At 43.8% G+C, this 27,146-nt stretch overlaps 1 protein-coding gene across 1 annotated transcript in view; it reads right to left on the bottom strand.

Annotated features, from left to right (window-relative positions):
- Window positions 1-27,146, bottom strand: part of map3k22 (mitogen-activated protein kinase kinase kinase 22) — a 40,119-nt gene that overhangs the window by 5,531 nt on the left and 7,442 nt on the right. Inside the window, exons 2-15 of the mRNA XM_069667158.1 lie at window positions 22,924-23,007; window positions 22,246-22,290; window positions 15,641-15,750; window positions 14,494-14,531; window positions 10,785-10,884; window positions 10,421-10,537; window positions 9,906-10,020; window positions 7,474-7,607; window positions 6,725-6,798; window positions 5,764-5,825; window positions 4,276-4,347; window positions 3,560-3,724; window positions 1,160-1,308; window positions 135-266 (exon numbers count right to left, since the gene is read on the bottom strand). Of these exons, the coding sequence (XP_069523259.1) occupies window positions 135-266; window positions 1,160-1,308; window positions 3,560-3,724; window positions 4,276-4,347; window positions 5,764-5,825; window positions 6,725-6,798; window positions 7,474-7,607; window positions 9,906-10,020; window positions 10,421-10,537; window positions 10,785-10,884; window positions 14,494-14,531; window positions 15,641-15,750; window positions 22,246-22,290; window positions 22,924-22,942 (1,332 nt within the window). The 5' untranslated portion in view covers window positions 22,943-23,007. The remainder of the gene's footprint in view (window positions 1-134; window positions 267-1,159; window positions 1,309-3,559; window positions 3,725-4,275; window positions 4,348-5,763; window positions 5,826-6,724; window positions 6,799-7,473; window positions 7,608-9,905; window positions 10,021-10,420; window positions 10,538-10,784; window positions 10,885-14,493; window positions 14,532-15,640; window positions 15,751-22,245; window positions 22,291-22,923; window positions 23,008-27,146) is intronic.

The raw sequence follows: 27,146 nt of genomic DNA, 5'->3' as shown, positions 1-27,146 counted from the left end.
ACGCTCATCTTGACATGTGTGTACGTATCTCCACAATAAGATCCTCAGATATTGTTAGTGTTTCTCAATCAGGCTTGAGGACTGCCGCCTCCTCGGTGTATTACACGCAAACCTTTGCCCTGCAGAATACGCACCCCAGGCATGAACTCGACAAAAATGGTGAGCTTCTTCTGTTCGAGGTCCCGAAGACAGCCGTAGTACTGCACAATCCGCTCGTGACGCAGATTCTTCAGCAGCTGGATCTCGCACTCCAGAGCGTTCACCTCCTGCAGAAAGTGTTTGGAGGTAAGAAAAGAAGAAGAATTCACATAAAACGGACCTTTAATCTACAAATCCGTCTAGGGATGCACAATATTATAGGCACGTTATCTGTATCTATGACATATCGGCATCAGAGGATATGTCATTTTTCATCCGTTCTGCCTAAATGCTCCATGATACCCTAAAAAAGCTTTGCTACAACATTAACTCGGCACCAGTGTGCGCGCGCACTTCCTGTGCAGTCATCAACAATATACAAATAAAGCCTAAAAAGTCACAGAAACGCGAGCCAATGAATAGAAGTTAAACAACTTTCATATCTCTTAATTAGCTAACAGTTAGCTCACATTCTCGTCATTTTACCGGACTTAACAACATCAAACACGCCGAAAATACACTCGTAGCCACAGCCGACGTTTAGAGAGTGTAACATAAACATCAGTGCAAAAATTAACATTAACATATTCATGGACGCACACGATAAAAATAGTCCGTCAGCGATCACTAATGTCTCCGTAGTAGGTGCAGTAAACAAGTCCAGGCATGTCTGCCTGACTGCCGTGTTTCAGGGGGATGCTGCATTCAGGTGCGCTCAGAAACTTGAGTGATCAGACACGTGACCTTTTGTACAACGCCTCTACCGTCAAGCGGGAAGAAGGGTGCAAGCTGTGTGCGGTCTGGCAGTTTTGGCCACTACAATAAGAGTAGGTATGATATTAATTCCACTACAGGGGAGAAAAAAACATATGCCTAATATATCGGTAATTGAAATCGGCAACCGCCAAAAAGGGTTGGAAAATATCGGCAGATCGGATATCGGCAAAAAATTAAATATCGTGCATCCCTAATTCCGTCCTTTAAATAAATGCAGTCAGTACTTCCTTTTGTTCTCTCTTACCTTACTGGTGTCTTGACAAATGGGGTCAAAGGGCACCTGCTTGGCGGCCAGCTCCCGGCCTGTGTCAGCGTCATAACAGAGGTAGACCTCTCCGAACGCCCCGCGCCCCAGGAGCTTTCCTTGTCGCCAGTTGACTGGCGCCCGCGGCGCTGCAGAAACAAGACACCAGATGATGAAAACCCAGCAGTAATTCATTTTGTTGCTAAGCCCCCAGAGGCAGACAGATCCACTGAGATATACAGAGCACTGAGGCGTGCGTCAAAACCCACCACAAAATCTGACTGTAACTTTAATGATTCCAGACGTCAAATCTACCGCAGGGTCATTAACTGATTCCCACCGCAGACCCACTCAGAAGGGGGAACCCGATATCTGAGTCAAACCACGCCGAGAAAGAAAGTCGTCAAAACCTCGAATGCGCATCGCAACCAGCGTCGTCTCACAGGCTTCTTTGTGGCGAGGTTAGACAGTTTGGTCGTGTGTGTGGGTGAGAAGGACACCGGAGAGACAGACGCGTCGACCACAGACTGCTGAGCAGAGCTTTCGTTTCATGACAAAGACAATTTCTGGAAAGTACAAACTGTGAACTGAATGATGACAGATGTGGGCCGGAGATAAGATGATGAGAGTTCTTCCTGTTGTGACGCTCAGTATTACTGTACTTCATCTGTACTCCCTCTTACCACCTATTACTAAGACTATGATGTTTTACATTCTTGTAACTCTGCTTCTTCTAGAGCATCAAGTTACACTCTAATGACCCCAACTAGACTTAAAGAAGATGCAAATTGTTGATGACAACCAGTGCTGGAAGTGTGAGACCGGACGAGGTACTGGGAGTCATTGAGTTGGCTTGGTGACACTCTGCGCATACATCCACGGCTTTGTCTCCTTGGTGACAGGACAATGGTTATAACTAGTACTCAAACTGCAAAACTGGAGGACCCTAGGTGTCGCACTGAAAAGGAATGGACTGATGAAATGATTAAGATCTCATCATATGAGCTCATGTAAGGAAGAGTTAATGCCGGGGGGAGGGCAGCGGAGATATGGGGTCAATTCTGGCTACATAATGTGACTGATGTCAGATTCTGTATAATGTCCTGTATTGTATCTGCACCAGGAAACGCTGCGTTGCTTAAAAATGTTCAAACTGAATAAACATTTGAATTTGAATAAAAGTCACACTCTGATGCATCATCAGTGTCACGTGTAAATAGATCTGTCTTCCTTTCTAAGTGAGCTGTGTTGTGGTTTATATTGTCGTGCACTCAGGTTGCCTTTTGACAAGAGCTGGCAGTCATTTAAGAACTTTTCAATGATATGCCCATGGTAGTATAAGTTTCAGAACTTATTTTTAAAATGATTTTAATGAATTTAAATTATATTTTTTCTAATTTGTACTTAAAAAAAATAAACATAGTCGTAAATTTGTCACTTTCAGAAATGTGAACTTGATTTTTAAAGCCCACATGTTCATATATACTAGAGATAGACTTAGATTATTATTATTATTATTATTATCGGCGCCGATATTCGGCATTTTGACGCATATCGGCATCTGCCTTTTTTTTTTTTTTTTTTTTTTTTTATCCGACGGCCGATAAGAGATCAATTTAAAACTGGGTTATTTTGGCTCTGATGCATATGCTTAAAGGCATTTAAACAAAGTTAAGTGTTGGAGTTTGTATTATTCAAAATTTTGACGCCAATATTTTCACTTTTACTGCAAATGAATATCGGTTTCAAATATCGGTTATCTGCCTCCTTGACTAATAATAATCGGTATCAGTATCAGCCCTGAAAAAACCATATTGGTCTATCTCTAATATATACTGTAAAAAATCATGTGGCTGAATGCAATACATACAGGGGACATGTGGTGATGTATTTACACTACAAGGTTTACAGCACAGTAAGTAAAGTAAGTGAAATTTCATACCCAGCGCTGATTTGGACAATCAGAAGAAAACAAATCTTTCTTCCTTCATTTCTGGGTTTTTATTGACGCTTTAATCGTCTCATCAACTGCAGAAATTTAGTTAATTTAAGATGTTTCAACAGCTCTGGGAATACATAAGAGACCACTCCAAATGTTCCTTAAATCAGCATCTCTCTCTGTGTGTCACGGTCAGCCCGATCCAGATCTGAGCCCCACTGAAAACCTCCTGCGATAAAGAGGAAGATGGACGAACAAAGCCGCGCTGTTTGAATGTCAAACATCTTTTTGGCATCTTTTTGTATCTGAACCCGTTTATTTGGAAGTAGGGAGAAACGTTTTATACAATAAATCAAAAGTTAATCTCTCACAAACACACACAGTGATAAATAGAAGAACCAGAGGAGACCTTATAAGTGCTTCTCTTTCACAACTTGTCTCATTTAAAGATCACTACTTACACTTGGCTGTTCCACGCTGGCAGCTTTTGTCCCCAGAGCGGCCCAGTGTGCGCAGGTCGCTGTACTGCAGTGTACTGTCTCCGTTATAACTGCGTGTGCGACTGGAAGGAACCAGCTGAAACAGGTTCTCCTGCGGCATGAAGCTGCGCGGAAGTGTCCTGCGACCTGAAAACACACATATAAAAAGAAAAAAAGACATATTAATGACTTTGCACACACAGGTCTCTGCTTCTTTTGTTCGTGCTGGGCATGCTTTTCACACTGTTTCACTCTCCAGGTGTTGTGCTTAAAGCGAGCTCTCGGGCCAAGACTTAGGAACAGCCGGAGCAGAGTGCCTCTCGCCACTCCGTCCCACTTCCCCTCAGACAGGAAGCAGGGCGCTGTGTTTTTATACAAGTTCGGGTTCACCGCAGGGAAACGTAAATCACTGCTAGCCAAGGTTAGCCTCTGAGTAAGCAATTACTAGCAGCTGCCTTGGACAGAGAGCAAGAACTTCATGTACCAAATCTACCCAGAGAGCAAAAAAATGCCAAAGCAGTCGAGAAGATTTTAAAATATTTAGAAATAAGTGCACTGAATTCAAACAAGTGGGATCAAATGGGAGTGTTTAGCAGTGGTGTGTGAATGCATGTGTTGTCCTGCACTCATAGTAACATAATCCCTTTAATCTGTGCAGTAGATGTGTTGTTATTGCTCTAGTAAAGCCGGTTTCTTACGGTCTCCGTAATCCTTGCTGCGATTGGGCAACTGGAACTGGCGAGGGAAAGTCCCTCCTTTTCCATGGCGACCTGAAGAGGGAGCAAAGAGGCAGAGCTGTCAGTTAGGAAGTCAACGAACACGCCACACATTTCAACTGTGTTCTAATCACTTGTGTCGTCACATCTGGAGTTCAATAATGCAGGTTAAATCGCTTGGAGCTCGTCAGAGACTCAACATAACGAGGAGTTTCAACCAATCAGATCGGAGAGACGCTACATTCCTCTGCTCGTTTCTGCATGTTTAATGAGAAGCAGCAGCACGGAAGACAGCTTTTCACACACCGAACAGAGCTGCTGTATCGCCTGCATGCAGCCAAGAAACTGCAAACAGCTCATGTGTGCTAGCTTAGCATTTAGCTGTGAACCCAGTGGAGCAGTAACTAAAGGCAGGTGGGGAGCACTGCTGACGCAAGCGAGCGCCGACACTCGCTCTCCCTTACACACACGCACACACTGAACGGAGCCACTCGCAATTGAAAGCAGCTGTTCTGTCAGATGACTGCCTCCCCTCGCGCTGTTTTTGTGGCCGTATCCCATGGAGATGGGAGTTATTTTTTGTGTTTGGCAGCGCGGGATGGAGGGGAAAAATCTACTCACAGGGAATGGTAAACAAATACTGCAGCCCTCAGCAGGAAGGGCCACACAGCTTTACATCTGGGAGGGGAGAGGGTGTGTGTGCGTGTTTATGCGCGTGTGCGACGGGCACGTGCATGCCTGAGTGAGTCCTCAACTACGGCTGCAGCTATATGAAGCTCCCACACTCCCAGTCTGTGTGTGCAGATCTCCCCTTGTTTTAATTTAAAGAACGGAGGGGTGGGTGCAGGAGGGGAAGAAATGACCAGATTGGGAGAGCTGCTGTGTTTCCTCTGTTCACCGGGATTAGTGTGGCGTTATCTGTCATCCTGCTTCATTTGATCTGCGTTCTGAAGGAAAAGACGCAGACAGGGAGCCGAGGGACAGGGACGAGACGAGTAAGGGGGGGGTTGAAATGATCATAAAAAGACAGGAAAGAAGCGACGTCTATTAGGAACTAGAGGAAAAGAAAGAGGCAGACAAAGAGGGGAGATAAAGTGAGAGAGGGAGATGGACAAAGGGTGCACAGAGGAGAGTGTGGAAGATAAAGCAGGAAGAGTTATGATGCTATCACACTCCCTCCATCCCCTCCTGAGACATAAAAATACAACCAAGATATTTAATAGCGTCCCAATAAGCCATTCCTCACTTTAAGTATTTACTTCCATCAAATCATATCATCCGTCCCTGAGGGCGTCTTTAATGGGGGAACATTTAAGCTTATCAGGAGCGACATGAACAGAGCTGTAGTTCATTTTTTCTGTGAATCTACTTGTGCGGCTATAATTAAATGAAACCAGAAGGAAAAAGGAGTAAGAAGAGACGAAACTTTCTCATAATGACGAGCCTCTTAAGCTTGATTCCTCCTCTTACCTTTGTATTCATAGTTGAGGTTCAGGTAATTATTGTCGCGGTTGTTCTGTGAGAAAGGAGGACTGGAATGACAAGAGAACAGGGAAGGAAAAGTTGTTAAAAAGGGTTTTTCAACCGGAAAGTTTCCCCACTTATCTTCAAAAGCGTGGCTGCAGCTGCTGGTCTGAAACTTGAAGCACTTAAAATGAGCGTATTTGAAACAATGTGTTGAATAAGCAAAGATAAGCAGCAGCCTGTGCATTAACAATAAGAAAGTGAAAGTGTTCGTGCTGCTAATTTGCTGATTTCGTTTAATGTCTCGATGTAAATCCAGCCTCCCAGCCCCCCTGGCTGGCCCTGCCCGCCCGACCCGACAGAGAGTGACGTCTCTGCTGACCGCAGGGCGGCGCGGGGCCACGAGACCCTGGATAAGGGGCACGCATGCCCGCTCAGAGGGAAAAGTTCCATGCACTCGTTTCCTGCCATTGTTCTGCAGCCTGGAGCCCAGATAAGCCTCGTGCAGGTAGAGCTGTTTCCGTCCTTCACTCTCTCTCTCTCTCTCTCAACCTCACTCTTGCTCACTTTTCTTTTTCCCTTTGATTCACGCTTAGGCTTTTTTCTCTCCCCCGACTTCCACTTCACTCTTCTTTCACCACTTTTCATTTTCTGCCTCAATTTTTTCCCCTCATGCAGTTCTTGCTCACACTTTGACGTCTCCCACTTGGCCTCTGTTAGTCTCTCTCATGATAACAGAGGAATCCAGGCGTCCAGTTAAGAGTTTTTGTCGCCATAGCAACAGCAAAATGACCTGATTCCCTTCCCAGCACAGGTAGGGTCAGGGATCGCTGCCGGCCTTTAAACGCTGTTTAAAAACTTAACCGAGAAATCCCATCTAAGAGCGACCCCGTGAGCCGAAGCGCAATATGAATGTGTGCATCGTAAATTTAAAGGGTCAAAAATCACACACTGCATGATGACTCACCTGTCCAGTGCTTGATCTATTGATTGACAGCTGCTCGACAGCGAGTTGTCCGCGCTCCCGAAGGGATCCAGCATCTAACAGATGTAATAACACAGAGGGATCGAGGGTCAACGAACATGCAATCATGTGCGAGAGATTATAAAGCAGTGCAGATAGAGGCGAGTGTGTAACTGTAGTGCAATGTGAGAATATAAAGGGACATGAGTACTCGATGTTTGAGACAAGCTGCATTTAAAATGTTACATTTGTGAACATAAGGGTATAAAGAGTTACACTCCCGAGAGCCACTATCCTGTCAGCTACATGTTCACTAGAAAGATGATTTAGCATTGTTTTTGAGGGTCAAAAAATTGTCCCATTTGTTTATAATAACACAATTTTAAGTAAATTTCTTTCCTTTAATCTTTCTTTTTTTAAGTAAAAAAAATTACTCTTAAATGAGTCAAACAGAGGTGAAAAAGTCATGCCTCTATTGTATTAAAATCCTTAAACACACACCTCACAGTGTATTTTTCTGTGTATTATCGAGGCACTAGCCAACTATCTCTAAAAAGAAGCCAATTAGAGGGTTATGTAGTCCTTACTGTGCATTCACCGGGACTGGGACTACAAAATGTATAGCATGTCCGTATAGCCACAAAGTGTGGGTAGTTTAGAAAGTGTCTGTTCGGTACAAGTGAGAACATCTCCAGATTCTTGTGTAATAATGAGGCTTGTAAATTGTCCTACTTCTCCGGACAGATTCTTACATTCTGGTCCTGGGTCTCGGGGATGAACTCCCCTTCACTGTGGATGCTGGTGTAGGAGCCCTGGCGGGCAATCTGCTGCTGCTCCTCTGGGACGCTGCCAGGCGGCGGAGACGTCCGACCTGTGTGCAGGGAGCCTGCATGAGGAGAGTTTGAAAAGTGTGGAGTGAGGGGAAAGAAGGAGGAGCAGCCCAAGAAATGAGGAGTTGAGTGCAAAGAAGGAGGAGAAGGAGAGGGAGCAAGTGGTTTAGACGTGAAATGAGGGAGCAGGAGGGAAAGATGATGAAGAGATGAAAGAGAAGAGAAAATGGCATTGCAGTGTTATTCATGGGTACAAGATCAACAGTGCCAGGTCTACGAGAAATGATTTACTAAACCACACTGCCGCCACCTCTAACCTCAATTACTGTGACAAACACTCCCCTGGCTGAGCTGCAGCGGAGACTGAGCACCCGTCCTTGACTCAGTGGGTACTAAAAGTGTGACTACCGCTGACAGGAATGCTGAAAAAATGCACAGAGGCCGACAGGTGGCAGGATGTATGAGAATGTTTAACTATCAGAGTGAACAGTCCAGTTTCTGACTGACTCCCTTCTCTTCACTTTCCACCCTCCTCTCTCCCTCCGCTGCCTTGCGTCATCGACGTACCCGGGCTCACATCACATCTTCACTCAACCATCCACTGTCACCGCTCTCCTGTCACCTCTCATCTGCCACCGCTCCCTCCACTTCTCTCTCTCAGCCTCTCGCTCGGGACCGGCGGGGGAATCCAGCGAGAGGCGGGTAATTCTATACAATTTATTTGACTCGGGATGGTGACAGCGCTGATGTTATTGGGGCTACGGGAGAGTGATTGCCGCTGACAGCTATCATAAAGCGTTTCAGCTGCTATGCAAAAGATGCAAATGGGACACAGAGGTGCTGAGCGCTGGTCGTTTCTGCCTGCATCTGAGGTTGAGATACGACTGGAACAGTGACCTTTCTGGACAGACCTGATATTAGGGGAGTGAAAAGACTCAGACATGGGAGACGGGGGAGAGCTCAGTATTTCACAGAGCAAATAAACCTTCACGCTGTGTTACCAAACAAGCCAGGGGAGACAACAGAACTGAACTGGGCTGTGTTGTCTCGCTGAAGAGCATGACATGACAAGAAAAAGGGCCTTTGCGTGCCTTAAAGGAATAGTTTGACATTTTTGCCGTTGAGATGTCAAGATAAATGCCACTATGATATTTGTCAAACTGTTACATTAAGCTTCAAAGGAAACAGCTAGCTTGGTTCTGTCCAGCAGTAACAAAATATGGTAGCTAGTGTCTGGCTATAAGATAAGATAAGACAAGACAAGACAAGACAAGATAAGATAAGATAAGATAGAACTTTATTAATTTCTTTTGGGATAAATCTTGTTGTTCTTCTTGATGTTATCTACAGCCGGAGGCTAGCTAGCATATTTTATTACTGTTGGACAGAGCCTAGCAAGCTGTTTCATCTGTTTCCTGTAATTATGCTAGCTCGCTAAGGTAACGCCTGCTGACTTTAGGTTCATATTTTATAAACAGAAGGTTATAAAAATATTCTCTCGGCAAGAAGCTAAATAAGTGTTTCTAACTGTGCCTGTGATATCAAAGGACGGAACAGAAGTGAATTAGCTAAGCTAACCATCTGGGCAATGGAAGGGGAACACAGCTAGCTTAAAAGCACCTCTAAGGCTAAGACAAATTTAACAGTTGTATTTTGTTTATTTAATATGTAAAAAAACAAAAACAAACACAGCTCATTACCAAAGACTTTATTAGCATAGACCTATTTTGTTACTGTTAAACAAAGCCAGGCTAGCCCTTTCCTTTGTTTGCAGTCGTTATGCTAGCTTAGCTAACGTCTGCTGACTGTAGCTTCATATTTAACAGATAGGAGCGTCGTGGTAAAAATCTTCGAAACTAACTTTCGATGAGAAAAAGAATGGAAATATATGGGCTGAATTTTGCCTTTTATAAGTAGGGATAAACATGTTTAACATTACTCAGGATAAAAGTACTAACTCATCAAGGTGACGATGCAGACGGGGAACTGCTTGGTATGAGAGCAGAAGCTCGTCCTTCCTTTGACCGGACATCTCGCTGGCTGTTAAAGTTGTAAATTTCACCTTCAATTTGCATTTTTCCATTCTGACATGGCATGTCCCTCATCTTGTTATTAACATTCCTACGACGGCGGCATCACTCTGTGTTGTAAATCCACACTGACAGGCCACCCTTGAGGCCCTACCAGGTAAACAAGAAATCTTATTATCAGCAGATTTTATTTGTAACTGTCTATTGCTTTTCTGCCTCCTCACAGACATAAAGAAATTAGGTCTTCACAGCCCCTGATAGAGCTTTAACATGATTTCAGTGATGACTTTACATTCCTATGTTTGCCTCTCCATTCCAGCTCACCTGTTGAGTGTTTGCGCACCCTCTCCGAGCCCTTCAGCAGGGAGCCCTTCAGATCTCCCAGTGACCGTGATGACTTCATCTCGCTCTGTTTGTCCCTGCTGTTCACCTGTAGGTACTACAAAGAGGAAAAATACATAGCAAGTAGGAAGCGGAGAAAGAGAACAGGATTAGGAGAGGAAATGAGAGCAGCATTACCTCATTGTTAAGTTACATCATCATTTAATTGAGGGCACTTCCTCTTAGTTACAGAGTTCAGCAAAGAGTAGCTCTGATTCAAGTGACTTTGCATTTGAAGGTCACATGGTTTTTAAAAAAAGAATGACTTCACTCTGAATTCACCCTGTCAGCAAGTGACTAACATGCAGCTGTCCAACACGGTTAGTATTGTAACGAACTAAAATGGTTACTCATTTTTTATATAGAAAAGCAGAACTTAAATCTAAGGGCAACAAAGGAGATTTTACGCCTAAAAGTGTTTCATGTCTTCAAGAAGTTCTGCGTTGTTGGGAACTCACATGGTTGTTCTTGGGGGTCTTTAGCAATATCCTGAGCAGCCCGTTGGTCCCTGTGCTGCAGCCCAACGTCAGCACCGCCTGATCCAGGTCCTCCTGGGTCTTCATGGGCAGCAGCAGCTGAAAGGACAAGAAAACATACAGCTCATGACCTTTGAATCCCCTATTATTCCACAATGGCGCCATGTTAAAGCATACGTGAATGTATGACGTACTGTAGATGTAAAGGCCATGTTAATCTTAAAAAACGAGGGTTTTTCTACGTTTTCAAAGATACTGATCGGTGAAGATATGATTTGTTTTCGCTTGTGACTTTATTAATTACAGTAACACACAACTGAAAGGAGTATCCCATCTCTTTCCATACCTCTTTTTCCATGAAGTACATGTCCATCTGCTGCCCAAAGGCCTCGGTCACTTTCTGCAGCAGCTCCTTGATCTTCAGCGGCCTCTGGAACGGGATGATTCTGGGAAGCAGAGAAGTCGGCAGGGTCAGAGGTCGCGTACAGGAACAAGTGTTTTGTCTAGCTTTACTGCCTCAGACTATGACATGTAGCCAAATTAGCTATATCTGACTGGCAGCTATACCTGCTCATAGCTCACATGTTCCAGTTCTTTCCTTTTATTCTTAGCTTTGCTAGAATCTTACATATACCATATAAGAAGCTCTTTCTAGGCCATTTTAAGACAGTGTTTCTATGGCAACAAGAGAAAAAACGGACAGGTCAGTGGGGTCAAGGAGGAGCGAGCTGATGCTAAAGGGGCACTAATCAATGCAATGGAAACAGTGCCAGTGTGGCCCCCCGCTCATGTATATGAATGTCTCATCTACTGTACGCCTACGTGTGTGACTGAGTGTGCACACTGGGAGCTTATCAGCGAGTGTTTGTAGCGAGTGTATATATGAATGCGTGCGTGTTTGCAAAACTCTACATGCATGAGTGTGCTTCCCAATCAGTGTGTGCATCAGCCACTGTTTCAACACCACTGGGCCTCTCCACTAAGCCAGCACAAAGGCAGATGGGAAACTTCCTGAGAGGAAAGGGGAGGAGGGGGGGGGAGAAAAATCTGGAGCGGCAGCAAAAGCAGCAGGATGTGTGTCTTTCCCTCCTCTTTTAAAGAGTGACAGAGTGAGAGATACAGAGACGCAGAGATATTTACAGACTGTGAGAGAGAAAATACAGGAGACAGCCTGACAAAATAAAGGGAAGAAGGAGAAAGAGATTCTCTCTGGCATTTTCTTTCCATCTTTCTGCCCTCGCTCTCTGCTTTTGAAGAATCCGCAGCCCACTATCTCTTTATAGTATCCTGATAAAAGGACTTGTTTTCATCCCATCATTTCCTCATCAGAGGCCAAAGCTCTGCCTATCTTAATGACTGCTCATTGGTTCCCTCATTTGAGGAGAGGATTCTGGGAATTGGGAGGCTTGCAGATCAGAGGCGAGCGGCAGCAGAGCTAAACGCTCTCCATCTCTGTTTATACTCGCCGATGATGTGTCTGATAAAGAGCTGGAGGGATGTGGAGGGGGGCAGGGGGGGGTATGAGGATGCTGCTCCGAAAGATATGGCCTTCCTTCCTCTGTGCAAGCATGTGGACGCACAGATTTGCAGAGTAAAAGGAATGCTTTCACACATGCCAGCACGCTCTCTCTTTCTCTTTGCCTTTTCTCTCATGGACACAATCACAATCAAAAACACAGACAAAAAAAAAAAAGGTCTGGCTCTGTTCCTTCACTCTCTCTGGCAGGAGACCCTGAGGCAGAGCCGGGGGGGGGGAGAAAGAGACACACACAGCTCCTATTTCCTGCCCAAACCTTTAGCGCTTGCCAATGAAAAGAGGGACGTCCAATTAGATTCCACTGCGGACGGACATCACGGTTATCCTGACTCAGGGACTCCTAATACCTCGAGTACTGCGGCCGCCGCTCAGATTTAATGTGTAAGTCACTCTGATACTGCTACTTGGAATATAATCAAAGTTTTTTTGGACAAAAAAGCCTGACTAAGATCGTACCTCTGCATTCTCAAGAAGAAAAGGAAGTTTAACAATTTCTTTACATTGTTCAATATTTCTAAACTTAGTAAAAACAGCCTTCAGAATTAGGATCCGGGGTTTCTTGCTCTGTAACTCAAACTGAGTCAAAGTTCAGTTGCCTTTTTTTATGCTTTTAGGGGGAATTTTTATTGTGTTAAAGGTTTTCTGTTTTTTAGGTAGCTTTCCTACTGAGGTTTTACATACAGAAGTCGCTAACTAGCTTAAATGCTAAGTTATGAAGATTTGTTCAAAGCTATAGACTAGTCCCAAGACATAAAAACTAAAACTAAAAGACCCATTGACCTATTTTTTGCCACTTGGTTGCAGTGGAAACAAGCTGTAAACGCAACATTAAGGTGAAATGGCTAACTTGCTAGCTGCAGTAGTGTATTGACACATTCGCTCCAGCAGAGACAGAGCAGTTAGCTTTTCTTTGGTGTCATATTTCTGTTGCTCTGATGAATTTAAGTTCAATACTCTCTCTTCTTTAGCTCTGTTTTTGTTCTACACCAAATCCTGAAGAAAATAGCTAGCTCTTTAGCTGCTAAATGCGCTACTATGTTCAATGGCTAACTGCTAACTTGTTTGTTAGCCATGGTCGTGTACAGCTTGTTTTCAGAGCTTTTTGCTAAGATAGCGGCCTTCCTACGGCCTTAGAAGTAGTGGGAGTGTACAAAAACTAACTTTTGGACCACAAACAAAAACAGACATAAAAGATGCTAAAACTCTCCCTAGTGCTGTTGGGAACTGTAAAGTCAGGTGTTCTTTTGGTTTGCGACCACTTTCACATAAACGTGAAACATGATTCCACGTTAGCATGAAATGTTGATTACAGCACCTTCAAATAAATAAATTTAAGTGTTAGCCATGATAATGAAACAATGTAATGTTATCATTTTACCTCTTGTGGTAACAAACTCAGGATATCCTACTGATTTCCAAAACAGGATCTAAATCAGAACGAAAGTGGCCAGAGCTCGGACAAGTAAAACATGGAAATAGCTAACTAACAACACGACAACAAAAGGAGGGAAGAAACAGAACGTGTGAATTCAAACTCATAAGAAACAGCTCGCTGTTCCAAAGGAGCAGCGTGGTGTGAAGGGGAGCTCATGAGAAAGGAGAAGAAGAAGACTGTGAGACGGAGAAACAGAGGGACGCAGAAACTCAAAGAGACAGGAACATGAAAAACTTGTCTCTTCCTCAGCAGTAGCCAATTAGGGCTGTGAAAAAGTGGAGAGGCCCAACGTGAGGCCTTATTCTGCTGGAGGAAAGTCTTCTCACTCCTGTGAGCCTTTCTAATGAAAGCCCCACTGAGCTAACGGTAAGGTAATTATTCTAGTACGCCCTGGTCAGTCTTCTTCTGATGTTTTTCCACTCTGACAGTGCATTACTGTGTTTGTCATTTCCCCTCATAAGGAGTCCGTGCCCTATGCGGGGTTGTTGAACGAGGGTCTCAATGGGATAAAGTCTGGACCTCTCAAGGACCCGGGGGATCCATACAAGGAAAGATGGAGCCGCAATAGACAAAACGAATCCCCACACCAAATAAAGCCTCCCCCGTTCATAAGATGTGTTATTCATTCTGTGGCTTTAGCTTTCAAAGTGCTCCAACGTGGTAAACAAACTGTGAGGCACCTCGGTGGAAACATTGCTCGTCAGACTGTCTCTGTCTCCGGGGCTGGAGAGTGAGGGATGTGGACGACAGAGGGAAAGCGAAACACAGAAGATGAAGTATTAATTTGGGGTGTGCCTGGAAGACTGGACACTGGACTGAAACATTTGGCACTCTCTGTTCCCTCTTTCTTTTTTTTTTTTTTGTTCCCTTCTCAACTGGCCGTCCGAGTCTGAAACACAAGGCCGCCGCTAAATGTCAAAGCAGGACTTTTTCCCTCTCTTTATGCTGCTCTGGCTGCATAACAGTGATTTCCCCTTGACATAAAATCCCAGGCATGGCAAGCATAACAAAAAAGATCTGAACTGAAGAGTTAAGGCTTGGACAGGGGACTAGAAACAACAATACCAAAAGGCTCCAACGTACCGTTTTTCTCTCTCATGCTCCAGCTTGACTCTTAAATCCTGTTGAGAGGAAAAATAACAACAGAGGGGAGTTATGGAGGTGGAAAGTTAAAGTGATTCATGGCTGTGTGTGGGATTTGGCCTGCTGAATACATGACAGCGATAAGCTGGACAAGGAAATAAAGTGACAAAAGGCATTAAAATGATGCATGTTTTTGTTGTTGAATTTGGTGCTGCAATACAAAGACAAATTTATCGTTCATCTTGACCCAAAAGATGGCATGACACTATGAGGGTTTGCTATTTATAAAGGCATTACCCAAGAGAGCAGGAATCTGGAGGAGCCTGCAAGTCTGCATGAGGTCATGCTGATAAACTGACACTAACCACTGAAGCACTGACATCATATCTGTGCGATGTGATTGGTGAAAAAGTCGGGGTTTACCCCAACTAATAGAACCGGAAACTGGCTGTGCTTTTCACTGTTTGTTTATGTCTCATCATAAACATTGAGAGGATCTGCCAATTATCATTCCACAGAGGGAACAAGCAGACAAGGAAACCGGTTCAGAAAGGCACAAGGTGACTGAGAGAGCTAAAACCAGGAGGCAGCAACAATGATGATTAATGATCATTGGCTGGTTTTCTAGATATGTTATTTTGAAAAGCTCCAACATTTGGAGACAATGGACAAATGCTTTAATCGGCTTTCCTTGTGCACACCTGCAGTTTACAGCTAAATATGCAGCTTTTTTAAGTCAAAAATTTCCATGACAACGAATGTCATTGAATGCAGCACGCCGTCACATTAGTGTTTGTAAAATAATGCGTTTGAATTCGACTCTCAATAAGCTCCTTTTTAGACAACCTTCACCTGACTTTGGCAGCCGGCAGCTGTCAATCCAGCCAAAAAAACCCCACAAAAAGCTGAGGTTTGTGTGTGTAAACTCAGAGTAACAGGAGACAAAAATGCTGCTGGTTAAAAAACTAATTGAGCTGAATGTGTGACAGCTTTACTGTCAACACTTGTCCCCTGTGGGCTTAAAAGATGGCTGTTAAAAGTTTCAGAATCAGAAATACTTAATCCCCGGGGGGAAATGTGGGCGTTGAGAGGTTGATATTAGTACTGAAGAGATTTTAAATGCTGTACGTCTGGACCCCGTGTGTACCTGTTTGTAGAGTAAGGTTCTGTTCTTCGGCTTGTGGCTGATGTGCTGGGTGTAGCAGCGACCCAGCGCTGCCAGGTCCTTCATGATGGAGTTGAGCGCCTCCTCGTCGTCTACAGAGAGAGAACACACACATTACTTGGGCGCAACCACTCTCACTCCTTAGAGGTTAGAAAACAGGAACCAAAACTGACATATGTGACCTGTAAGATAACCTGTTTAAACTCACTTAAAATAAGATACCAGTTTTACCATTCTTTGGGATTACTTTGTCGACTTTTCATCACTCTGTGAGGTTTAGGTAATGAGACGGTAACTGAAACAGTTCAGTTGCCTTTCTTTGTGTTTTTTGGGGGATTTTTATTGAGTTAAAGGACGTGTTTTCTGTTTTTTAGCTTGTTTTCCTACTTCGCTGTTACAGACAGAAGTCGCTAACTAGCTTAAATGCTATGTAATGAAGATTTGTTCAACGCTATGTACTGGTAACTAGAAATAAAAACATAAAACTGCTATTAACTAATTTTTTTCCAACAAGCTGTAAACACAGCACTGATGTAGTATAACATATTAACAGGAAATGGCTAACGTGCTAGCTGTAGTAGCGTACAGACACATCCGCTCCAGCAGAGACAGAGCAGCTAGCTTTTCTTCTGTATCGTATTTCTGTCACTCTAACGAAGTTCAACACTCTCTCTTCTTTAGTAGTTTTTTAACTACACCAAATCCTGAAGAAATGGCCAGCTCTTAAGCTGCTAAATGCTCTACTATGTTCAACAGCTAATTGCTAGCTTTGTTTGTTAGCCGTGGTCGTGTACAGCTTGTTTTCGGAGCTTTTTGCTAAGATCCTTCCTTAAAGAAGACTTCTACTGCTATGATAGTAATTCTGATCACTCTCAGACTCTGTACTCTGCATACACAAGCTTGGAGAGAGCAAAGGTGTTTAATTATGCAGCATGTGTGTCCATGGTTGCCTGTTGCAGTGACAGGGTCGCGAGTAAAAGCCTGGAGCTTAGATATTAAACACTTCATTTCTATCCATGGAGAGATTTCAGGAGAATTTTTCTTTAGTTAAAAATTGGCCTCCTGTAATCAGACGAAGATTGATCTTTTGTCAAACACTGACTGAATCATCGTGACTGCAGGCTTCAACATGAACCGAGCTCACTGACTTTGATGGAGAAGTCAAGAGTGTTTGAAATTCATAATCCGCTCCTCACAGGGGACACGACTAGCGTTCATTAAACCCTTAAAAATCATTAAAAAAAAAACCGCAAGTGCAAGAAAAACGCTCAGCATCTATTCTCCATCTCTCACTTCTCTTCTCCCGCTTCGCACACTCACAAACACACACTCTCATGTGTAAAGGGGGCAATCATGCAGATGAGCATGTCAGGCATTACCATATCAAGAGACTTTAATAGAACCAATTATCTGAGTGCGGTGATTACAATATAAAGAAGAGGTCGTTGACCTCGGCTCCTGCCGGCCTCTCAGATGAGCCCCGGGTGCATTCATTATAAACATACACACACATCTCGTTCACAGGGAAACCAGGCCAGGTGTGTGCTATGCAGCGAAAACGGCACCTGCAGGAAAGACTACATTCTTCAAAATAAAAGGTTGCCTTGTGTGTGAAACACCGCTGGGGATGTCATTCACAGAGCGAGTGTGATAGTAGCACAGGCAGCAGATGGGGTCTGGGGTGCCATTTGATCTGGATTTCACTGTGCGGCTCTGGTGGGCAGCTGTTCTCCGACAGCGTGTCGGTCGGTTAAGGTTCACCCAGGGGACACAGCAAACACAGACTTACACTCCAACGACTTTTTTCTGACCACCTCAAACCAGGCGGTCTGCTGATGCTGATTTCATTTAGTTCAGTTGGTCTCTTCTTCGCAAATCGTGGAACTTAAAAGGATAATTTCTAATCATAATACATAGAGGTTCACCCGGCATTAATTGTGGATTGTGCTAATACCAATTCCATTTAATAAGGGCGGTAAAATCCTAACAACGATCCGTCCTGGTAACCCTAATCTGAAAAAAGACAGGCGTGCATTATTAGGTGCATGCCGCTGGCATTCCAAGTGGAAGAAATTCAATATAATTAATCTTTAAAGGTTATTAAATGCCAGTGAAATGACAATGAAGTGCTTTTTTTCACACAACCTGCCCCCTCTATTTCTACAGAGACCAAGTAATTCCAATAATTTCAAGAATACTTTTAAACAAGCTTTTGGAAAAGATGCCCGATTTAAGTTCTTTCAGCTGTTACGAACTTAGATTTTAGCACCTATATTGATAATACGTAAGTCAATAAAAACAGCAATAAAATCAACAAAAAAGGTTGAATTAAAATTGTTCAAATTGTTCCTGTGATATTTGTAAGCTGTGACCTTGTAGAGTGTTTCTGAAAACTTGTGCATATTAAACCAAAAATAACCGCACGACTATTTTTATAACACAAGATTTATTTTTTGTAATTTGGGTGTAATGACGCTTTAACTTTAGATGATGTAACTGAAATGGCTTTTTAGTCTTCATCCAGCATTAATTGGAAGTTTTCTCCGTGCTTAACCATCATTATTCTGCCTTTTCCCCCTCAAATGCACTTTTAACGGCAGCACTGTTGGCAACCTCTGCCCCCCGTCAGCGAGCTAACATGAACTGAGCCTGAACCACATCAGCAGCTAACCACAGAGGTGGAGGTCCTGTTTGACAATCCCAATATAGCAGCAGGACCGAACAAACTCCCCTCTCTGCTGACCGGCACACTCCCTCCTCTGACGGAGAAGCTAAATAAGGCCGAGCGATAAGAGAAGTTACACCCACAGAATCTCAGCGCACATTGCATACAGTGAACACAGAGAAGGGAATCAGGAGTGGGAGGAAATAAATGGTAACTTATTGTATGTTAAAGCACTAAAGCAAACCTTAATGGCTGAGGTGTAATTAAGGATAAGTAGTTTCTTATCAGTGCAGTGGTGTGCTGTGATTGTGCAACATAAGCACATTCCTCTCTGCAAGTTTACAACTACGTGTGTGGGATGTTTGAGTGCGATAAGGACAGGTAATTGTGAGACAGGTGAGTCCCTTCTGGTGTCTTCCTCCCTCAGTTTGTTTAAGGCAGAAGGAACTATAGAGGAAAAGTGAAATGACACCGACACACACACTGTTCTTTCATAGCACAGAGACGCCCTGGTAGGACTCATACCGGAGGAACCGCGAGGTAAAATATAGGCTGTCAGGAGCGGTGGATGACTAACTGCTACACCAGGCCTCTCGTCTCCGCACAGGAAGGAACTGAGTCACTGTCTCTGTTTCTGAACACGGAGCTGGTTTAACCACGTTATTCCACATCAGGAAATTAACGGATTGTTGATTTAATCAGTCAAAGATGGACACGAGGGGGAAGACAATTTGTCTGCCTGCCCTCTGAGACCAAATCAGAACAAATCAACATGTTGCATTTGTACTCTATGTGCAAGAAAATAAAAGTGTGAATTGTATCGTATAGAATAGTGAGAAAGTTGTACAAACAGCTCGTGGTTTTGCCCATTTTACATTTCTACAAAACCCAGCATGCATTGCGTCCCTGCCTCTGAAAGGAAAGGCCCAGCGAGAGACGCTGAATTGAAATACTACCGTTTTCGCTGCAGGCAATGTCTCAGAGCGGTACAGAATCCGCAATACGACGAGAATATACAGGTGGATCGTCTAAAAAACCTTCAGGTCTGTAGTCTACATTTCAAACCTGACGATTTTGAATGACACATGACATCGGAGGCGGGCGTCCTAGATTGAGGAAGTGTAGTTTAGCAAGCTCCCTGGCCTCCACCAGATGATGAGTTTCACGTAGTCTGGCGGAGGTATTCCAGGGCCCGTTGGAGAAGTGGATAGCGTCCTACTTCTTTCCTACCATAATGGCATTATCTCCCTATAACAGCATGATAGGACTGAGGTGAACTAGCCCTTTATCAAGAAGCCTACCCGAGGCAAAATGACATGTTTGGGCATTTTGCAAAAAGAAATAATCAAACCCATCACTGCCTCCATCTTTATTTTTCATTATCGCTGCCTCTCTGGTGACAATTGTTGTTTCAGCTCTGCCTCCGCAGGCTCAAAGCTCCAGACTACCCCGAGCGCTGGCAGTCAAGGATACAAAACAAACAACACAGTCCTGCATGTTTGCATCTGTATGTGTGTGTCTGTGCATGTGGCCTGTGCTGTGACCTATGGATAATAGTAGAGAGGGCAGAGTGGGAGGGTCGGCTGGCGAAGTGGGGGAAGTGAGAGTGTGAGAATTGCGTGGTGATGGCCGCTTATAAATGAAGTTATTACATCACCGAGGACTGGTCCGCGCCCGCTGCCAGGCCGGGGCCAGCCAAGGCTAACCGCCGGCACAGCGGAGAGCAACCAGCTCACACATCAGTGCCAGGAGCAGCCACACAAACCAACAACAGGAACTTAAGGAGCCTTATGTCAGCATGGCCAAGAATGGTTCATGATTTTTTTTACTGTTTATGTATAGACTGGAATACCTGCAGCTCATTTTCAGTGCTGCTTCTTGTGTTTCGGCTAAAATGTGACTAGAATAAGAAACGGGGGAATTCCAGGAAGCAGAGCAGAGCGAGCAACATTACACAATGGAGGCAGATTGCTGCGCATTGCATCATCACTCTGCATCTTTCCTTTTTTCTCAGGCTAAATCCGAGAGCTGTGAAAGTGGCAGTGGGTGAAATGAAGTTGGAACTCAAGTCCAAGATGGTTTACATGAAAGGAGCTAATCTCCTGTAGCTGTAACTACTGCTCGAGCAGATGGTGGCAAGTTTGAAGATGCAGGCAAAGAATACAACCGACTTTAAGAGGCCACTGCAGCAACGTTCAAGCTAACAAAGTACGTGTAAGGGCCGGCCAGGCAGTGTCTGTGCATGTGTGTGTGAGAACGGCTGCCTGAATGAAGACATTGTGGGGATTTCCTGGTGCAGAGAGACACATCATGGCAAAGGCATCCAGCAGAATAAGCAGCTGGAGCCAAACATGTCCTCACTCTGCAGCAGCGCGGGCCGAGCTCTGACGCACAACACACACGCACACACACTCCACACAGCAGCTATGCAAAGCAAGGCACACGCTCTAAACTCTCCGTTCACCTTGCTGTTAGTCGAAACTGTAATAGAGCTAATTTAACCGCTAATTGGCGTAACATTTAAGCTCCTAAAGTTAATGTTTAACGAAGAATGTGTGATGTAATGCAGAGTATTGTGGGTGTGTGACAATTGTGATGCTATTAATGTTTGTGCAAGGTCTTTGCAGGGAGTCTTTTCACCGGGGAATGTCTGCTAACGTTTCCATTCAATATCTAAAGGCTGTGACATTGCAGCTCTTTGCCTGTGTGTCCTTGTGTTTCCGCTACAGTGTAATGGAAATATAATCAGCTTTAAAGAGGGCTTTGTGTACACTGAAAAGCCCACTTGCTTCTTAGCTGAGAGGTATTTGCATTACTGTAACATGGGTTCATGAAGTATGAAGAAAGAATTTATTAGGTAATTAGCTTAGCTTAGGAAAAATATGAGGCAATGGCTACCTGTATTAACAAATAAAATCTCTTGAGATATCAGCTAACTTGCTAGCGGAACAGGAACATGCTAACGCTAGTCAGTCACAATGGAGCGTCTTTGCATTTCCTCCGCCCTGTGCTATCTTATATCCTTAAACATTAGAAAATACACTTTTTGGAGAGGTTTTTCAAAGCTAGCTAGCTTGCTAATTGTTAGTTATTGTATTGTATTTTGTACAGAGCCAGCTAGCTGTTTGCCCAATTTGCCGGTGTTTATGCCAAGTTAAGCTAAGCTAGCTTCTGAACACATAACGTAAAATTCAGTGTATAAGACGCACTTTTAATACATTTTTCATTTAAAAAGTGGGCTGTGTCCTATCGGTGTGCGAATATATCAGCATAAAATGCAGTGAGAGGTCTTTTATTGTGTTACAGTATTTTACCCAGACAATGGCGCTATGATCCAGCTAAAGTTGTTGGTTGTTAAGTGATGACATCCCACCTCCGCATTAAACTGCTTCCAGGTCCAATCCACTACAACGTTTCCTATTTACAATATGCCGCAGTGCTGTTTTCCTCGCTGTTTTAGACGATGAAAATGAACTTGATTGTTGCTAACACATCGTCACGGACATGCACTGTCATGATCGCCATTGCAGCCGCCACCCTCACAACAATGCCAGCTACCGCTAGCTACAGCACTGGTAGCTAGGTGGATTGCAAACTCGACATGGCGGAACAGACGGTAGGCTGTAATTTGTGTGTTTTGAATGTGTTTTAAATGAAAGGAAATGAAAATAGTGTTAAAATAAAACACATTTTTATTTATAACTTTTTGAAGACATGTAGAGGGTTTTCAGAGCTAGCTAGCTTGCTAATAGTCAGTTATTGTATTGTATTTTGTACAGAGCAAGCTAGCTGTCTGCCCAATCTGCCGGTGTTTATGCCAAGCTAAGCTAAGCTAGCTTCTTAACACAAATATATGAGAGTAGTAACAGTCCTCAGAGAAAAAAAAGAGTAAATTTTTTTATCTGAGACAATGAATGTTTACCTTGTGAGTTCCTGTGCTGTCCGGGTCCATTTTGGAGACCGTCATCTGTGGAAACAAAGGCAACACGGGCTCGGATCACAGAGAAAAGAAGTGTGTTGTCTTTGGTTTGTGAGAATTAACCACAGATATCGATTCAATATTCTAAGCTTTGTTTAAAAGAGGTCAGTTAGCAACAGGTTGAGACTACTGCTCTCCAGACATACAGCTACAGATCCTGTGTGCACACATGCAGATATATCCCAGGAGAAACTCTTTTGTTTGCAGTGAATTGTATGGAGGAAGTTAGTATAAGGTAGCATACGTGTGTGTGTGTGTGTGTGTGTTTTAGGGTGCCTGATTTTGCATAGAAATAGTAGTGCATATGTATGTGTTCACAGGCCTGGTAGGCGTCTTGAATCTACATATATTTTGCACCCAGAACCGTTCTACGTGCAAATTGTCCATATCTGAATACAGAATAAAAATGAGGAAAACAACATTTAGAATAACAACAATGTACAAAAACAAGCCATCTGGAGCTGTTAACAGCCTCCTCACACTTTTCCGCTCTCGTACATGTGTTATTTTTTTTCTCTGTACTGTTCCTGCCAGAGGATGTGTGAGAGGTGTGTACGTTTATGCGCTGTTCCCTGTTGTGCAAGTTTCTGTATGCATGCACTGCTTTCGAAGACTACTCACCCATGTTTACTGTCATCATCAGGAAGTGGTCCTGTTGAACTCGAGCGCAGAGCTCAACTTCTCTCTGCAGGCGAAGATTTCATCCTGAGAACCAAAAAAACAAAAACAACACGATTTCAACATCCAAGAACTGTGCCATTTCACTCCATCTCGGTGCACATAATGTTTCTGCGATTGCACAAAAACAATGACAAAACAGGACGCAGGTGGTTGTCGCAACACAAAGCCATTTTTCCAAAATCAGTGTCACTGTTATTTTTTTAATCTTTATTTAACCAGGACGGTCTCCTGAGATTGACATATCCTTTTTTGACAACTCCTGGCAGACAAACGTCAACATGACAGCCAAGAGCTGCATTTGATGCCGCGAACACAATTCATCTGAATCCTGTCAATGCCCTGTTGTCTCTTTAGTGCCACTCTGAGAAGCACAAGCCGGCAGAAGTGGAGGAACTCCTCACTGTTTGATGATGGAGCAGCCTCGTGCTCGTGAGATCCCACAGCAGCAGCAGGCGTGGGTGTTTGCCTAAACGCCTGCCTCAGGTAAAGACGATGCACTTCAAAGACAAGCGATTTTTATGCATTAAGTTCTGGCTGTCACATCCTGTAATGAGGTGATACAGTGAAGAGTGTTTTGCTCCACTACAAAAAGTAGCTGTTTTCAGTTACCCATTCACGTAAGTAAATGCCACATTGTTTATGTATGCCACCATTCCGTACAGCAGAGTGAATTTCCAGAGATGACGGCCACATCCTGTAACAAGAGCCTACATTTGGATATTTCAAACGTACACATTTGTTTTTCTTTGAAAGCGGGCGAAGCAAAAAGGGGAACAGGAACTAGAGAAACAGCTGCAGAACACAATATTGAGAGATTAAGCTGTTTGTGCTGGTTATGAGCTTGTGTGCTGACCAAAGGAAAAGCTGCAGGCTTCAGAGAAGCCAAAAAGAGCTTTTTCGATGCTACATAGACCTCAATGTAAATCTTATATGTAGCATGTTTATACAGCACATGTGGCCACAAGTGACAAATATGGGATACTAAGAGAAGCTGAAATGTAGACTCACATTAGCACAAGCTTAGAGAAGTCAACAGATCAGGGAAATCGCTAGCTAATGTTTGCTAACGTTAGCTTGTATTAGCCCCTGCAAGCTTCTGGTCATACCAAACAAGGTAGCTAACCACTGAGTAAAATGAATTAAACAAGACTGAATTACATTGCTTATGAATTGAATTAGTAGGAGAAACAATGTGCTATATTTCCTTTTATACTGTTTAATTAAATAAATTAACACAATCTGAAAATAGCTGTTGGCATGCTAACACCGCTCCTCAAAGAGAAAGTACGACAACAGCCAGTAAAATGATACACTTCTAGTACATGCTTTATGAATGGAGACATGCAGCAAGGGGGAATGTGTCACTGCATAAGTAAAAAATGTTCACATTGAGAAAACTTGTCAGGCATTTAACCATTTCACTGATAAAACAGGGCTAACAGGTTGTCATAGCTGAGTGATCTGAGACCTGGCAGCTGGTGACGGCTCGTTGCTACACACAGAAAACACAGTATCACAGCTAGTGTTGTCAGTGGTTACAGTTTCGGAGTTTGACAGAGTTTCAGGCGCAAAGAAAAGACCAACATTCGGTATCAGGGCCGCATTTGGACTGAAAATTCTGCTGTTGTGACATTTTTTTTAAGATACACTTCAGCAGAAACAAAAACTCCATTCATAGGCGGCTCTGTTACAAAGGCAATGAGTCCATACAAGTCTTGCAGGGGAAATATACAGATAATAAAGTGGGGGAAAAAATGTGGCCTATGTAAAGAATATACAATTAAAGGAGTGAAGTTAGAGGAGTTAGGAGTAGACTTAGTCAGACCCCAAACAAACAAACAAAATCTTTGGATAAAGAGCCTCCAGAGAGATTCATAGAAACATTCCCAAGATAACGTTTGTCCTTTTTTCTTTGAGTATCATTTGTTTATGTTTTGCTCTCTCCAGTGTCCAAGTGTTCTAGTGTTCCCAAAGCCTGTACAATGTGTACGGCATGTGTCCCCAATATACCCAACAGACAAAAACACTCCAGCCCGTCTGCGGGGACACATACTTTCTCTCTCTCTCTCTGTATGTCAGCCAGAAAACTTTTCATAAAAGCAATAAAGACGGCCACTGGAGCAGTTTACAGCCTGAGGGGCAGAGTCGCAGGGTGCCAGCGGAGTTTGAACATGGCGAAAACACAGTGTTCTGCTGTCAGAGGAACAAATCACACGAGCTGACGGATGGGAAAGCTCAAACATAACGGCACAAATATGGAGTCCGGGGAAAAATGATTCAATGACCTCTTTGTCAAAACCTTGTTCTAGACCTAAAACCTTGATAGCAAAGAGTGATGTAGATAGAGTTCATGAGGCTATTAGCTTAGCTTAGCAGAGTCTAGAGGCAAGGGGATTTAGCTAGCCTAGATTTCTGCAAAGTACACCCGCAAATACCTTTTGAAGCACACTTGCGGACAAGAACAGGCCATAAAAAGCTAACCAAAAGTTTATCCACCCGTCTTCGCAAAATAGACTGAATAAGGGGCTTGGTATGTACAACTGCAGTCCTAAAATATTTGCTAGCAAAACAAGAACATGCTCGTCAGTGGTATGATATGCAGAAGAAATGTCTGTGTCAGGCTGTGCTGCTGACCACACATGAAAGAGAAGATGAGCAGCCACAAGACAGGTGGTCTCCCAACACAACGTGGCCCGTTCTGTCGTAGCCACACACACAAACACGCACACGCGGGAACAGAGCAGCCCCTGTCCTGTGCCAGCGAGTCACCAGATGGCCCATCTGCTTCGCCCCTCCGCCCAGCAGGACGCCGGGCTACTGGTGCCCACAGATCGCCAGCCCAGTTCTCCGCACGCTTCTTGGCAGGCGGGCGATGTGACAGCCCCGCTTGTTGAAGATCAAATGCTACTCGCCGCTAGCTCTTGTTGCTCTGCAGAGGACTGTCTGTCTCTCTACTAGATCATGAGACAGACCTACAAATGATACGCACATCCAGAAGTGCTTGTGACGCACTTCCCTGTCAAATATGGATAACATCACTGCTCGGGCCAATGTTTCACTGGCAGAGGCCTCGTCTTTGTCACAGTGTGAGGACTGTGCTGAAAAAACAGAAGGAGTTAATTAAAAAGAGGACAGCAGAGGATGGGATTTGAGACGAGGGTTGTAGGGAATTGTCAGGGCTAGACAAAGCAGAGACGTGCTCCTCGAAAACATGCACCGAAATTTTATTTTTATTGGAATGATTGAATAGGAATCACAGCCAAGATCATGCAGGCAAGCACGTAAATGCATGCGCACAAAGTATACTCTTCCCACTTTCAGCTCTGTTACATCAGTCTCTAAACCAAGCAAACAGTGTAATGTTGGCTGTAGGTCTCCGAGGGAAACTCCCCCTCTTTAGACGAGAGAGGTCTGCTCTCCAGCTGCCTGATGGCCTGAGCAGTATGACCTCATGTCTGACATCACTCTCGAGGAGTCCCAAAGACATCACCATTTCAGAGGTCAACTTCTAAACTTTGCAACAGCACAGGGGGTCTGAAAAAGCAATCTAATGCCAAAACAGACAGCCGCTGAAGAGAATCGCAGAGATCAGTAGGTGGAAAAGACGAGATGTCAGCAGGAGTTTGATCAATGAGGACATGGACTGGCCTGATGTCAAAGCACAAGACAGAAAGGATCAGAGGATGCTGGATTTTTGTTTTAACCAGTTCTAACCAAAGCTAAAACTGTTCAACAGCTTCTACTTTGATTTGTTCAATCAGGGTTTTAGGCCCTAAAAGTAGTGGCTAGAAACGCACCTTGGGTATTTCCTTTCCTGCTAAGAGATACAAGGTAAGACTGATGCCACTCTCATGTCTGTGTAGTAAACAGGAAGCTGCAGCCTGCACACAGTTAGCTTAACTTTGCATAAAGACAGGAAACTGGGGGAAACAGCTAGCCTGGATTGGCCCAGAAGTAACAAAATCTGCCTACCAACAACTCTCACCTCGCAAGCTCATTGAACCTATATCGTGTTTGTTGTATCCATACAAAAATGAACTGTAAAAACATCATGTTATATTTTACAGAAGGTTTAGGCTGAAAAAGAGCAGGCATTTGAAACTTGTGAGGTTAGGAAGGTTGCAAGTATCAAGAGTCTGCTAAAATAAAAATGAACACATCTT

Source organism: Semicossyphus pulcher, unplaced genomic scaffold, assembly GCF_022749685.1.
Source record: "Semicossyphus pulcher isolate SPU_LCO1_2020_fin unplaced genomic scaffold, fSemPul1.0.p SCAF_18, whole genome shotgun sequence".
Lineage (NCBI taxonomy): Eukaryota > Metazoa > Chordata > Actinopteri > Labriformes > Labridae > Semicossyphus > Semicossyphus pulcher.
The sequence above is the reverse complement of the archived record's forward strand: the minus strand, read 5'-3'. Positions and strand labels throughout refer to the sequence as shown.